At 42.4% G+C, this 13,774-nt stretch overlaps 1 protein-coding gene across 2 annotated transcripts in view; it reads right to left on the bottom strand.

Moving 5' to 3' along the window:
• The window catches only part of ZNF827 (zinc finger protein 827), a 113,233-nt gene extending 103,712 nt beyond the window's left edge, over positions 1–9,521 (bottom strand). For both annotated transcript variants that reach the window (XM_066186530.1, XM_066186531.1), the window contains exon 1: positions 9,387–9,521. In XM_066186530.1, coding sequence (XP_066042627.1) covers positions 9,387–9,441 — 55 coding nt within the window. In that variant the 5' untranslated portion in view covers positions 9,442–9,521. The remainder of the gene's footprint in view (positions 1–9,386) is intronic.
• Positions 9,522–13,774: the final 4,253 nt, after the last annotated feature.

Below are 13,774 nucleotides of genomic sequence, written 5' to 3'. Positions count from 1 at the left end.
TTTTTAAAGTTACTCCTATCTTTGGATTAATTTCCTGTTGAACATAGGCAAATACCTTCTATAGCCTCTGTATCTTCAATATGTACAATGAGGGTCACTAGTTTTAATTGAAATTACCATCTCTCTCACATGTTTTGGCCATTACCCTTAACGGCAAAAACTCTGGCTTTAATTTATGCCAATATTTCCATGCTCGGCAGTAACTACAAATCAATCCTTCAAACAACATTTGATTACAACCTTCTCTTTGCTCAGAAGCATTTGAAAGGCAAACACAAAGGGATGAACAAGCCCATAGGACAACAGCTCATGGACACCATCATCCATATTTGCAATTCCTCTGTAAACAAATAACATTAAGTAACAGATTTGTAAGAATAATTAATAACGACAAGATACTGACTGGCAAGGCCACCAACCAACCCCACAAAAGCCAATGTGCTATCATCAGAAGCCATTGCTGTCTGATGAGTATCATCCTGAGACAGATAACAAACAATTACCAAGTGGGAGATGCATTTGCATAACCAGCAGACCCTAATGACACACAGGCTTCTGCTTTTTTAAAAGATGACCAAATTTTCCTTCCACAAAGTTTTTAACCTCCTCTTTCTTAAAATGAAAGGCCCACAGCCACTTCTAGGCAAGAACTCTTGCAGAGAGCATATTGAATCACAAATGTTCTTGAAGACCAAGAATTCCACTACAGTCTCAAAGCCTCCAAATGGAGAGGCATCAAAGAGGAAGAGTGCAATATGACCTATGTCTCTTTGCTAAAACACAGCCAGTTTTCTCAGAATCTTGTCTGAATCCTGGCAAACTAACTAGCCATCATCACTTCATAACAAACTTTAGCACAAGATGCTTCTAGTTGAGGTGCAAATTTAACACATTAATACTTCTTCAGAAAAACCATCGTGTTTATAGTTTTCAGCTGTTAGAACAGCACACTACCTAGGAAAGATGATATAGCTACTAATTTCAATTTAAAAAAAAAAAATCAACACTTTAGGGCTGGTGGCCTTAAACCCATGCTGATGTAAAATCCTATATTTCACAGGCCAGAAATACATTGTCTAAAGGTCCAAAGAAGGACCACATACTAGTGTCAACGTAATTTTGTTGCTACTTAAATACTATAGGATGCTTCTTCAGAGTTACTTGAGTCTTATGATTTGTATTTTACCATGACTGTAGTTGGCTTTCCAATTTCATAATTGCATAATTTATATATGTAATGATATTACCTATAATTACATATAATATATATCAATCCTACATATCCCTTTATTGTAAGGCTGTTTTGCAAAAAAACCAAAAACCCCCAAACCAATCAAACATGCAAACAAAAATCAACCAACCACTAACCTGACCCTAGGACTATTGGAGTCAGGCCTACAGATACCTGAAATGCAAAATTTCTCTCCCAAGTCTGAGTGAGCAACCTCTTACCCATTAGAGATTAAATATAGAAAAAATAAATTAATATTTTACAACATAAAACACCAAGCAATTTCTGAACTGATGAGAATTTGTTTAGTCAACTGAGGACTGGAACACTTAGCTCAGGGCTACTGCTGTTACGAACATGAAAATAAAATGGATAATTATCTCCTCCAATCCTGATCTTTTTGCGTAATTTTATATTCTACATTTAAGTGCATTGAAATCATTAACTTTACCCCACCCTAAGAATCATCTAAGGTAAATCAGAGTGAGACCCAAAGAACTGCCTCTCTCATTTTGCTTCTGCTTAATAGTTTGCTAGTCACTGGTTAACTGAAGATTTAGGCACAGCCTTTTTATCAAACACCTGCCATGGTTTAAGGCATTACGTCTTCCTGGAAAAACCACCCCCAAAGTGGCAAAACAGAACATATTTATCCTCCTGTCTACTTCAGTGAGAAGTCTTGCAGCTTCGTTAAGTAGCAAGGCAACAGCGTTTTAAGCCACAGCTGTTTGCTAAATGGAAGTGTGTCCAAGTTTTTAAACACCTTGTTACATTTACGTTGAAAGACAGAGTCTCTGCTGCACCAGCAAGGTGGCAAATTCCTCAGGGAAATCAATTCTGGTTTCTCAATTAACTAGCTAGTTTTCTATTGTTAAAACACTGGAGTAATACTGAGACTGCGCTGGACCATGAGAGCTGACAAGACCCCAAGGAGCTCAGCTGCCATCTAGGACTGTGCATTCACCACACTCATCTCCCTCTGACACAGCAGGAGGAAGGCAGGCACAGAGGGGCATGGCAGTGGTACTGATGCCAACTATGCCTTCTCTGGAATACCTAAACAAGGGTGAGATAGAAGGGCGTTTGGGAAACAAGAAAATATGATGTTGCTGAGATTTTACATTTCCAAGGGAAAGAAATCCATTAGAATAAGGGAGGGAAGGATCATGCAGAGATCAAGCTTCTAGCAGAGTTCAGCTGCCTGGTGTGATGAATTTCACAGGGAATTCAGCTATGCTTGACCATGCTGCATGTTCTCAGTGATCAGCCCTCACCTACAGGCAGGCAGAATGGTTTGGGCTGCAAGTCAGCCTGCTGAGCATGAAGGCATGCAGCCTGTAGGAAATCTCTCCTTCCACTGGCACTTCCCCACCAGGCTGTACAACGCACAGGAAAAGGTTATTTGTCTTTTGAGATACTAGAAATAAAGACTAGCTTCCTCAACCCCTGCTAACACAGATGGACATACTGTTTCTAGTCCCTATTTTTCAGCAGCTCTAAGGCCACCCATGTTCTTTCAAGTCTGTAGTTTACAGTAAGATGCAAGTAATTGTCCAAAAGAAATAGACTAACAATAGTGAAAAATCCCACAGAGAAGCACTAAACTTCATCAGCAGGAAAAGAGGAGAAGTGGTAATACCTGGAGGGAAGCAGCTTTCATTTCCATACAAAAAAGGATGAGGATTGCATCCTCAACAAGTTTTCAAATGATTTAAAACTGGACGGAGTGGCTGATAATACCAGATGGTTGTGTCACCTTTCAGAAGTACTACCTCAACAGAAGTGGGCAGAGGAACGTCCTGAAGTTCAAAAGGGATAATGCAAAGTAATGAGGAATAGCCCTGGGCACCAGCATATCCTAGGCATCTACCAGCTGGAAAGCAGCTTTTCCAAGAAGGACCTTGGGGTCCTGGTAACAAGAAAGTGACCACAAGCCAGCGATGCACCCTTGTAGCCAAGAAGGGCACCAGGAGGAAGACTGCTGCCAGCAGGTCGAGGGAAGCGATCCTGCAGCTCTACTCAGTGCTGGTGAGGCTGCTTCTGGAATGCTGCATCTCATTCAGGGCTTCCTGGCACAAGGAAGATCTGGACTTACTGGAGCGAGTCCAGTACAAGGCCACAAAGATGATTAAGGGACTGGAGAATCTACTGTATGAGGAGAGGCTGAAAAACTGAGACTGTCTGGCCTGGAGAAGGGAAGGCTCAGAGGGATCTCATCCATTTGTACAAATGCCTGATGGCCAGGAAGGAGTTTGAAGAAGTCAGACATTTCTCAGCAATGTCCACTGCCAGGATAAGAGGCAAGGGGCACAAAATGAAAAAAAACCCCAAAACCAGAGCAACATCCCAAAACCAAACCAAACAACACAACAGCAATGTTCCATCTGAACACAAGAACACAACTTTTATTTTTTAACCATTAGAAGAGTCAAACACTGGCACAAGTAGACCAGAGAGGTTGCCTGAACAACTTAGCTTATCTGTTTGAGCACTGAGGAAGGACTAGATGATATTAAGAGGACTCTCCCAACCTAAATGAAAGTGTTGTAATATGAGCATCCACTGTTTCCTAAACATGGTATTCATGTCTGATTTTATAGGAGTTGTTTACAGAACACAAATATGCCACCTGGCTTTTTTAGCTACTAGGACTCTTCACCAAAAACACCTTTATTATATCCAGAACTCTTTGATGTCCAAATACTTTCCCTTAGAATTGCTACTGGTTTATGAGCCACTTAATGGAAAACATTAATTAATCATTCCAAACTCATGGTTGGTGTTTTACTTCCTCACTCTTCTTCCCTCAGTATCCTGAAGATTATACAATCTGAATGAACTTATAACTGCAGAGCAGGTAGAAGAATGACTGTATTTTTAATCCCTCTAAAACGCAAGCACTGGAAGTTGGCTGTCTTTTTTCTTAGACATTTGCAAAGCATCATTACCTCCACCTTTCAGCTGGGGACATGCACTCTGCTAGTAGTAGTTCACCAACAAAGTTAGATGTAGAATTTTAAGGCTGCTTTTCCCAGCAAACCATTATCATCAACACATCCCTGACACGTAGGTGCTGCGGCCACAGGATTTAATTGCTTTTCTCGCTAACCTGCAGCCATACTTCCTTAGTGCTATTCTCTCCTTCCACCAGTAAGCACACAAATTTACTCATATAACCCCTCATATATGTTGGCTGCTTGCACTGAAGGTGCCCAGGTCATGGAAGTAAAATTCATGAGGTACCCATATAATTTGACTTCTTATTACTCTTATTCTCATTTAGGTTTTGGGAGGGACAGAGATACTGCTGAGCACTGAGAAACACCGGGGGATTTCAGCAGTGTCACTGAAGACCTAAGGGACTCGACGCTGCACGGAGGTCGTGGTGGCTCTCTGCAGAGAGTGTCACGCTCCTGCCTGCAGATGGAGTCACGGTCCCAGGGAACACGCTCTCACACACTTCTTTTCCCCCAACTCGAGCAACAAACAATTGAAGGGGCAGGGGGTTGCCCCTTTGTGTGTTTCCCTCCTCAAAAAGTAACTGTACAAATGAAGAATCGAGGGTCTGAGAATGGAAGAATAAACAGATTCACTCAAATACTTTCTAGTCTCTCTCTTTGTATATATCCCACTCTCAACAACAACAAAAAAAAAAATCCATATTTTTTGTATTAAAGAAGAAAGAGAGAAGATGAAGTGTTCTTAAAGGGAGGAGTATTTTCCCATATTTCCTAAATGGAGGATTTTGCATGAGCCAGAATGAATAGAAGCAGGTGGAAGCCTGAACAGTAAGTATTCCCTGTCTAGCCAGAGAAGGTATGGATCTCCCACTTAGTCTTGTAAAGGTCATCAAGCAGAACATAAAAGGGAAAAATCAAGGTGACTGACTTTCAGAGAAGAGGTCCAGCAAAGGCATAGACTTGTGCAAGATTCAAGAGGCTATTTTTGGGTTTTCTTGGAAATCTTTATTAAAGTTTGTAGGTTTTATTCATTCTAATATATTGAATGGCAGCTTATAAGAAAATGAGTAAGCCTTCTTGATCTCAAAAACCATAAATTTAGGTGGCCTCTCCTCCAAGGTGCCCAGAACAGTGTCCATCAGAAACAACACATTTTAGTTGCCTAATGAACTCTACAAGAGCTGTATTATTTCAACTCAGAAGGGAAACACTTGATGCTTTCATTTACACGGGGAAAAGGCAAAATCAGGGGCTTAAAAATCATCTGAGTAGCAAGGCAATTGGGAAGTGGGCCAAGAAGATACTCAAGAGCAGCCTTCCCAAGAGAAAACAGCATTGGAGAGGATACCACAATGCAGCCGAGATTAGGAAGAAATGGTGTGGAACATCTTTCTGGTCTTCTAGTGCAAAAAAAGAAAAAGTCTGCACAGTGAAGTAGAGAAACTCTCCTATTCAGGGTTTGTCAGGGTTCTGTGATTCATACAAGCCTCCAGTCCCCACAGCTGTGATACCATGTCAGACATAATTACTTCTGCTGTCCAGCTGGGTATGCTAATCAAGGAAGCTGGGTCAAGTCTGACACCACACCTACTTCTCTCTCTTCCATGGTGCTTAACCAACTTATTAAAAATGTTGAGGACTCCAAACACTCTTCACTGGAGAATATAAAATATGAAGACTGCCATCCTCCATTGCTGGCATTGTTGGAGACCTTCACAACACATGGGTTTTTACCAAAGCTCCTGCTTTATACACTCAGTGCCTGTGAGTTATCATAAAGTAATTAAGTCCAACAAGTTATTGGGAGCTAGATACTCCAGGTTCCAAAACAGGAAACAAAAAAAAAGAAAATCAAAACTAAAACATCACCCAAACCCCACCTAAATGAAGCTAAAAAGATGGAGATATTTTAGGTTGCTAGGAAAGTCGGAAGATTTCCAGCTTGACAGCTCAAATGTTTTAGCTGGCTGAAGATTAGGGTGCCTCTCTCTTCTTCAAGTTACCTCTGAACTGTTGCCTCATCCAGTTTTTTACATCTCCCCGTTTCTCCCGTTTTATCTTTTCAACAGAGGCACATCCCTCCCCAGAATATCCTTCTCACCTACATGAACACCTAAGCTTTATATACTTCCTCTGATTGACCATCCTATCTAATTCAAAGCTTCTAACTTAATTTGTTACTAAAAGTCAATCATCTCTACTAAAATCTTTCCCAGCTCTAAACTGCCATGCCTTCAGCAACTTCCTGTAGCATGAAGACTTTTCTGAGCAGTCTCTTTCAAAATGGGTTGACTGTACTTTTCAAACTGACCTTCTCTGGCAAGTTGCTCCTCTCCAGGCTCTGTTAAAGTCTCCTATTAGCTCAGTGACACTGTCTCCAGCAAGATTTCCCATACTATTGAGTGTCATATTCTTTTCAGCTGCTCCCTGTACAACCCAGCATCAGGTTTTTACTGGCGCAGTAAAGCCTTTTTAGAGACAAAGTGGTAACACATGACTTCGCCATAGGCTTAGGAAAGAAAAAAAAAATATTAAAGAAACTTCAAGGGCCTTTAGAGGTCTGGATTTGCAATATGTATTATGGGATTGTACCTGCTCAGACCCCAGGCTGAGGCACCTATGCCAGCAGGCACTTGGAAGGAAGGTACTTCTTTCATGGCTCTCATGTCAAAGCCAGGTAACTTTTGGGGCTTTGCTCACCAGCACTTAAAGACAGGACCCCCACTCAAAATCCTGTTCCCAAAAGGGAGAAAGTCTGCTGAGGGAAAAGGCTGTGCCAATACACAGAGGGTGGCAAAGTCACCAATGCAGAGGGGTTAGGTTACAGGCCAATACGTTTCCTCGCGATAAGGTTAACAATACTGAAGATGAAAGTGACTTATTTACAGGTGCAGGAATAAAAAATTCTGCATGAATTAAGCGACTTTTGCATCTCTCTAAGCAAGGACCAGCTTGCCATTCCATCGGCCCAAGGCTGCTTGCTGAGCCCCCCCTCGCACCTCCATGATGAGCCTGAGCAGGAGACGGGTACCAGGCGAGCAGAGACAGGGCACCCAGAGCAGCGCAGCACTCCCTTAGCTCCGCCGATCCTTTTCCCGAGGTTTGGGGGGAGTTCCTGTCTTTGCCGTTCGGAGCGGGGCGGCGCCGGGCGCCCGCCTCTCCCCGCGGGCTGCAGTGCGCGGCCGGCGCCGGGGGCAGCCGCGCTCCCGCCGCTCCCGGAGCGCAACCCCGGCCCGGCGCTACGAGCCGCCCTGGATCGGGACGGGACGGAGATGGAGGAAAGGGCCGAAACCACCTCGCTATCACACACAACAGGCAGCCAATTTAAGGATGTGTTTGCCCCGCTCTGTTGCCTTATTGGGACGATTCCGGCTCTAACTTAAGCTTTCCTTGCTTCCGTCCTTATCGCCGATCCTTCCAGTGACTCTTAGCATGGTTTGGATGGAATCACGCTCAGGTCAAAGGAAATGCTTTGTTTCCTTTGTGTTTCGAAGAAGTACCATTAAAAACCGCCCCCAAATCAACCAAGTCCCCCTGGAAACACGGACAGCAATCTGTGGCACTACCGTTTCTACTCCTTGAGGTTAAATATGCTGAATCACTAAAAATTAGATTATTAAAGCAAAATTTCAGGCAGGCCTTCTGCTACCATATAGGAATGCCAGCTTTTGAGCAAAGCTAACCAAAGAATTAGCGGGGAGGGAGGGAAACACCCAAAAACTCAACAACAAACCAGAAGATTTCATCAACGCCACTTCAGAACTAACCAAGCTGGTTGGCTGTGTATTTGCATGGCTCAATTTGTGCTTGACCATTGGCCCAAAGATATTATGTTTAGCAGCCAACTTTTCCCTTTCGCTTAATTAAAACTACAGTGTGGATGGCAATGTTTTAAAGAAAATGACATAGTGGAACAGCACATCCACCTGCACTTCTAAAGTCTCTCCACGTACTCTTCTAGATCATTGGTGAGCCAAAGCTGTTGCCTGTCCCTTGGCACCTCCCCATTTGAGAAGCTTCCTCAGTTCAATATCCTACAAGATTTGCCACTTGAGCGGTGGCTTTCACTTGGGCCATTTTCATGGGGGTTTAGCTGTGGAACTGCCTGCCATTAATGCAGAAGATGTGAAAGAGGCTCTGGAGGAGTTATGTATTTCACCCATTAATCTCAAACCAGTCAAACGTGTAAACGCTGGTGCTGTTAACCATTCAAATGCCAAAACAAGCTTTATGATGTTGCAATTTCAATCCCAGACCTTCTTCACAAAGTATTTGTGAATGTTCCTCCCTAGCAGGAAAGCACAGAGAACAACTGCTGCAAAACCACACACACTCCATAGCAGTGTCAGAGAAAGAGCTAGACAAAAAAAAAAAAAAAATAATCAGGATAAAGATGACCCCACATGGTATGCTATTGTGGCTGAGCTTCCCTAACTATTCTTGCACACCCTCTTTAGCTGTTGTAATGGCAAATAAAATGTGTTACACTAAAATACTTTTCTTTCACTTCAAATGTGCCAGAGAGGAGAAAAACACGCAGTTAGCTACCTCATTATGCCATTGTAACTCAATAGCCTGTGATAGTCTGTACAATGCTAAACCAGTGGGTTTTTAAAGTTCTGAATTAGAGAACATATACTGGAAATAAAGGAGTCACTCTGCCAGTTCATTCTGGATTTAGAAGCTGAGTTTTCAGTTGTTACTACTCGCCCATTTTAGTTCTACCACTTTTATTATATTTTTGATGACCATGCACCGAGCACCTAGAAAACTGGTACTTTTTGCCACTGACCTCAGGTCTGCACTTCATACTTCTTCATTTGATTTTAAGTTGGTCATAGCAGAAGCATTGCTGAAGCTGTCACATTTGGATGTGAGAGAAAGAACCACCCAAGGCACAAATACAGAAGAAATTGGTTTAAAAAAATTGATCTTTTTGTAGTCTCACCTCTAGGGCAGAATCCAGAATTGTGTTATCTATTGAGGCCCCCACATAGCTCAGGACTGCAGGTGCCTTAGAACCATATCTGTGACCCAACCACACACTGAGAAGCTGCCTAGGGCTAGGAGAAAATGGATGTTACTTTTACTAGTTGTTTATGCATTTTCCTCAACAAGTTTCCCCCTCTGACATAGCCAAACATGAGGTAACACCTACACATTTTCCTTCAAGAAAAAAATTGAGCTGAGCTTACCTGTATCCTGGGGCACACTAAGCAGTGGTCTGCAGTATGAAGGTCTGTGTGTCATCAACCTTTCTTTTAGCTTCTTCCCTTCTCCACTGCTACTTTGATCTGGAAGAAAGGAGTAGCAACATTCACTGGTCAAACTCTGTGCTATGTGGTTCAGTCGCAGGTGGAATTCAGAGAACTTTTAACAATGTAAGTTAAGTGCAGGTGCTTCCAGAGGCAAGCAGCAGCTGAGGCATTTTGCCCTTAATTGCAGTCATAGATATGGGTAAGGTTTAGGCTGAGGGAAAGGAGGCTGGGTAGGTTTGGGCCTTTTTTTATTTTTTTATTTTTTTTAAGCTGTTGCACACTAGCCCCTGAACACAGTTTGGGCAAGCAGAAATGTGAGGCGACTCTTTGCATCTTCCCCACCACCACATTCAATAGTTCTGTTTATTTTTGTAGAACAGAAATAGTAATAACCCTTCCTGGGTGTTCAATGGAAACAGGCTGTAAAGGTATAGGACAAGTGTTAAGGAGCTAAAATAGCCGAATTTTGCTGTTAGCCTTCAGCTACCTTCCTGGCAGTCTGTCTTAGTCTGCATCTTCATTCAGGGAAGTTCTCCTCGTCACCAGACTCTCTGCCTCACCATGCATGAGAGTTTCCTTCTGAGGGAAACCAGGATTGATTCCAACACAGACTCAGGTGGCAGCCAGGCTGCTCATTCCCAGACCGAGACTTGCAGGTGCAGCTGATCAAAGGATTATTTTTTCCTCCCCTTGGTGGAACACCCCAACTATTTTTAATTTTTTATTCCCCCCTCAGTAGTGGGTGCTAGGGAAAACAGAGGATTAAACCCTGATGTTAAAATCCTACCAAGTACCTTTCTGTTCTACAGTATTTTTGTCAACTGAAAACCAGCTTTTTCCCCACACTTCTTACTAGGCACAAATTTAAAATTTCAGTTTCCTTTCAACTGTCCTGATAAAGCCATCAGTTCTGTCACCTTGTCTTCTAGGCTCATACATCTTTCACTGACTATCACAGCTCTTTAGAAACCAGCTAGACTGAGGACAGAAGAGATCTATTCTGAAAAAAAAGAATTTCCTCAAGAAGTATCTATGAACAGAAATGGCTGTCACCTTAATGTGAGATGAGAATGCTTGTGTTTACCACTGACATAATGCCAGCATTTTACAGAAAAATCCTTTTCTACTCCAAGTTCTTTTTTTTTAATCAGCTTTTCCTATCATATCTGAATACATGTCCACAAATATTTTATTCAGTTATTTAGTACACTTAGGTAAGCAAGCAGTTTGTGAGAGCCTGAAAAGGAAAGAATTCACCCTCCTTTCACTTAAATTAATGGTCCTTCCATGCATCCATTGTCATCAGCCAAGTCCTACATTTTAAGTCACACCTTTTAAAGGTAAGTAACACAGGGATTTATGAGCCCTGCTTCCCATGCTGAAACACCAAAAAAAAACCCAACCCTGAAGTAAACAGTTCAGCTCCAGGCAGCAACGCAACCATTGCACATTTGCCATAATTAGAAATTATTTACTGTGATTACCAATTAGTCATGAATTAGTGAAATCCTGGTCCCAATTCAATCAATGACAAAGTCCTCACTGATCTGCTCATAGTTAGAGTCTTGCTCATAGAGGCTGATGACTCCAGCTCTCATGTATGAAAGCAAATTGTTCCCAGGTTTGAGCCACTTTACTGCCCCCAACTGCTCTTCCCATCCCTTCGCCAGAAATCCATTTTCCCATAACAGAGTCAGCAGAATTAATCACATACCTTCACCTTAGTCACTGCATTTTGCAGTCCAGGTGTTAAGACACTGCCAGGCAAATTCAGCTGCTCCTGATCCAGATGAAATGGCTGCTGGCCCATTTCTGATGCCCTGGCACCCCTTCCTTCTCTTTCTACATTACCATTTTCCAGTTCAGATTTGAAATCTCATTGTTTAAGGTTGGTTTTTTCCTACTTTAAGAACATAAAACCTAGGGTGATACACTAATCTTCTGCTGGGGAGTGCCAGAGAAACACAGGTAACCTGCCAGAGTTTGAGTGCCACTCCACAGTTCTCCCCTCCCAAACCAATTCCACTTTATTGAGTCGCTTTGCTGTTGACAAAGCTTCAGACCTGCAGCAGTGTCAGGTTTTGTTCCAAAACTCCTTGAAATTAGAGGAAGATACCAGGTTTGGGGAGTTTTAAGCAGTGGACAACAAAAACAAATTCTGCTAATCTTCAGTATGATAGAGAGAGTTATTTAATTTAACCTAGATTTCTAGGTTACCTGCTGTCAAAAGAGAGAGTTAAGCAATTGTTCTCCATCCTGTGGAAGTTAGGATTTGTAGGTTCCTAAACCTAGCTTGAGGGAAAACTCCAACTTTTAAAAATCAGTTATTATTTATTTAATTAAAAGGAATGCCATTTGGATAAAATAGATGGTATTTAACAAACAGGAATGCTGTGTCCACACATAATCTGACACAGCCCAGTAAAGTGGTGTGGTTTGACACTGAGTGGCAGTACAGAGAGAGCAAACCTAAGCAACTGCCACCCACCTTGTCCATCATTCCTCCTTTTCTGTTCCACACTAGCAAAAGCATTTGTGTAGCACACAGTGAACAAGACTGGAAAACAGGCGTTGCTAAAATTAACTCAGGAAAACAAAAACTTGGAGTCACTCACCATTCAGATGGGTTCCCAAAGACCCTACAAACTGCCCCTCCAAAGCAGAAAAAGGACTGCCTATGACTGAATGGCCATTAGAGCCATGCTGGCTGAGACCACACACTTTGCCTGCAGTCCCCTAGGCTGTTGTACACTGTTAAGCATTTCACTCTATTCTCTTTCTCCATGCAGATGCCTATCTCTTAAGAAAAGACTAACACACCCCCTACTTTACTGACTGCTTTGACCCTGAAAATATGACGTGCCATGAGCTGTTTATGTGTATGGTATCACAGAAGCTCGTTTAGGATGCACACAGGCGGAGCAACAGTGTCAGAAGCCCACCTGCTAAGTTTCTCTCTCCTCGTCCCAAATCTGTCCCCTCCAATTGCTCAGCGCACAAGGCAAGTTACACAAAGGTCTATTTGCTCACCCGCAGTTCATCAGAATTAGCTGCTACTGTGTTTGCTAATCACCCTCTAGAAGGCTTTTGTCACACATCAGACTTCCACAAAAAGCACACTAGGCCCACCACAATCAGGAGGCCAGCACTGCAGGAACTACAAATTTTCATTTGTAAAACATACAATTTTTGGATAAATCCTACTAAAAACTCATTGAAACAACCTGTTTCCTCCGAGAAGTGCAGGGAAGTTTGCAAATATCGTTCTACAGTGACTCGAGCAATTATAATTTCAGGTGAAATATTGAATAGGCTGGCCCTGGAGGTCAGTCCTACTGGGGTTTCTCAGGCCAGATAAAGAGGATGCCTTTCCCCCTCCTCCCTGCCAAGATGCAATTGGGAAACTTGCAGGTTTTCTGATCTGAATAAATCTGTCACAGATTCTTGTTGAAGGAACTTCTCTTCGCTGCAGCCATGCTTCCTGCGTTGCCATCCCAGCAGGCTGCTTCCACCTCGGACAGAGATCAGGTAGCAGAGCCCTACCCGTGAGCTCCTAGATTATATCATCCTCCCGTGGGGCAGGAGAAAGATCTGGGTCAGCAGTTTCTAAACGGCAAGGTCACACATCAGCTGAGTGACCTTGGAGGATTAGGAATGTAACAAGAAGGATGTCCTGCATCCATCACCCTGTATCCCCATTACGGCTTCTGTGGATTCAGTTTGCCACCTGATTAAATACATTCCTGAAAGTTGCTTTAGCAACCCTCCCTGCAAATTAAAATGATACTTGTCATTAGCAGTGAAGCTGAAGGTAACAGAAGAAAAAGTGAAGAGGAAAGAAAATTCCCAGTATTTGCATTCTATAAATACTTTGCCTGTCCTTTTCTCCCTCTTTTGTATTACTGATTGTTTTGTGCTGGAGTATATGGCAAAAATTCTCGAGTTATCTACACACCTTTCCCTGCTCAATAAACTGAAATAGGTTGGAGGCCTTTATTTTCTCCTCTGCAACATTCTTCACACTTTAGTATAAAGCAAATTTAAAAGAAACGTAAATAAGCTAATCAATACTTTATAGCTCAGTTAAATTACCACAAGCAAAATGTGGTTCTGATTGTCTTTCTCTTTGGAAACCCAATTAGTGAGGAAGCTTGGACCCAATTAGTGAGGGAGTTGAGGCAGAGGGGAAAAAGATCCGAGTTTTGAGGGTTTTTTATATTATCAGCTGATGTTTTTCTCCCCTTCTTTACAGTAGAAATTTAAAAAATAGAAAGTAGAATTTGGGGGTTTTTTGCCACAATCTCTGGATGATGCTCTGAAATGTT

The sequence above is a fragment of the Chamaea fasciata genome, unplaced genomic scaffold (genome assembly GCF_029207755.1).
Source record: "Chamaea fasciata isolate MVZ Bird 193981 ecotype frontalis unplaced genomic scaffold, bChaFas1.0.hap1 SCAF_6, whole genome shotgun sequence".
NCBI lineage: Eukaryota > Metazoa > Chordata > Aves > Passeriformes > Sylviidae > Chamaea > Chamaea fasciata.
The sequence above is the reverse complement of the archived record's forward strand: the minus strand, read 5'-3'. Positions and strand labels throughout refer to the sequence as shown.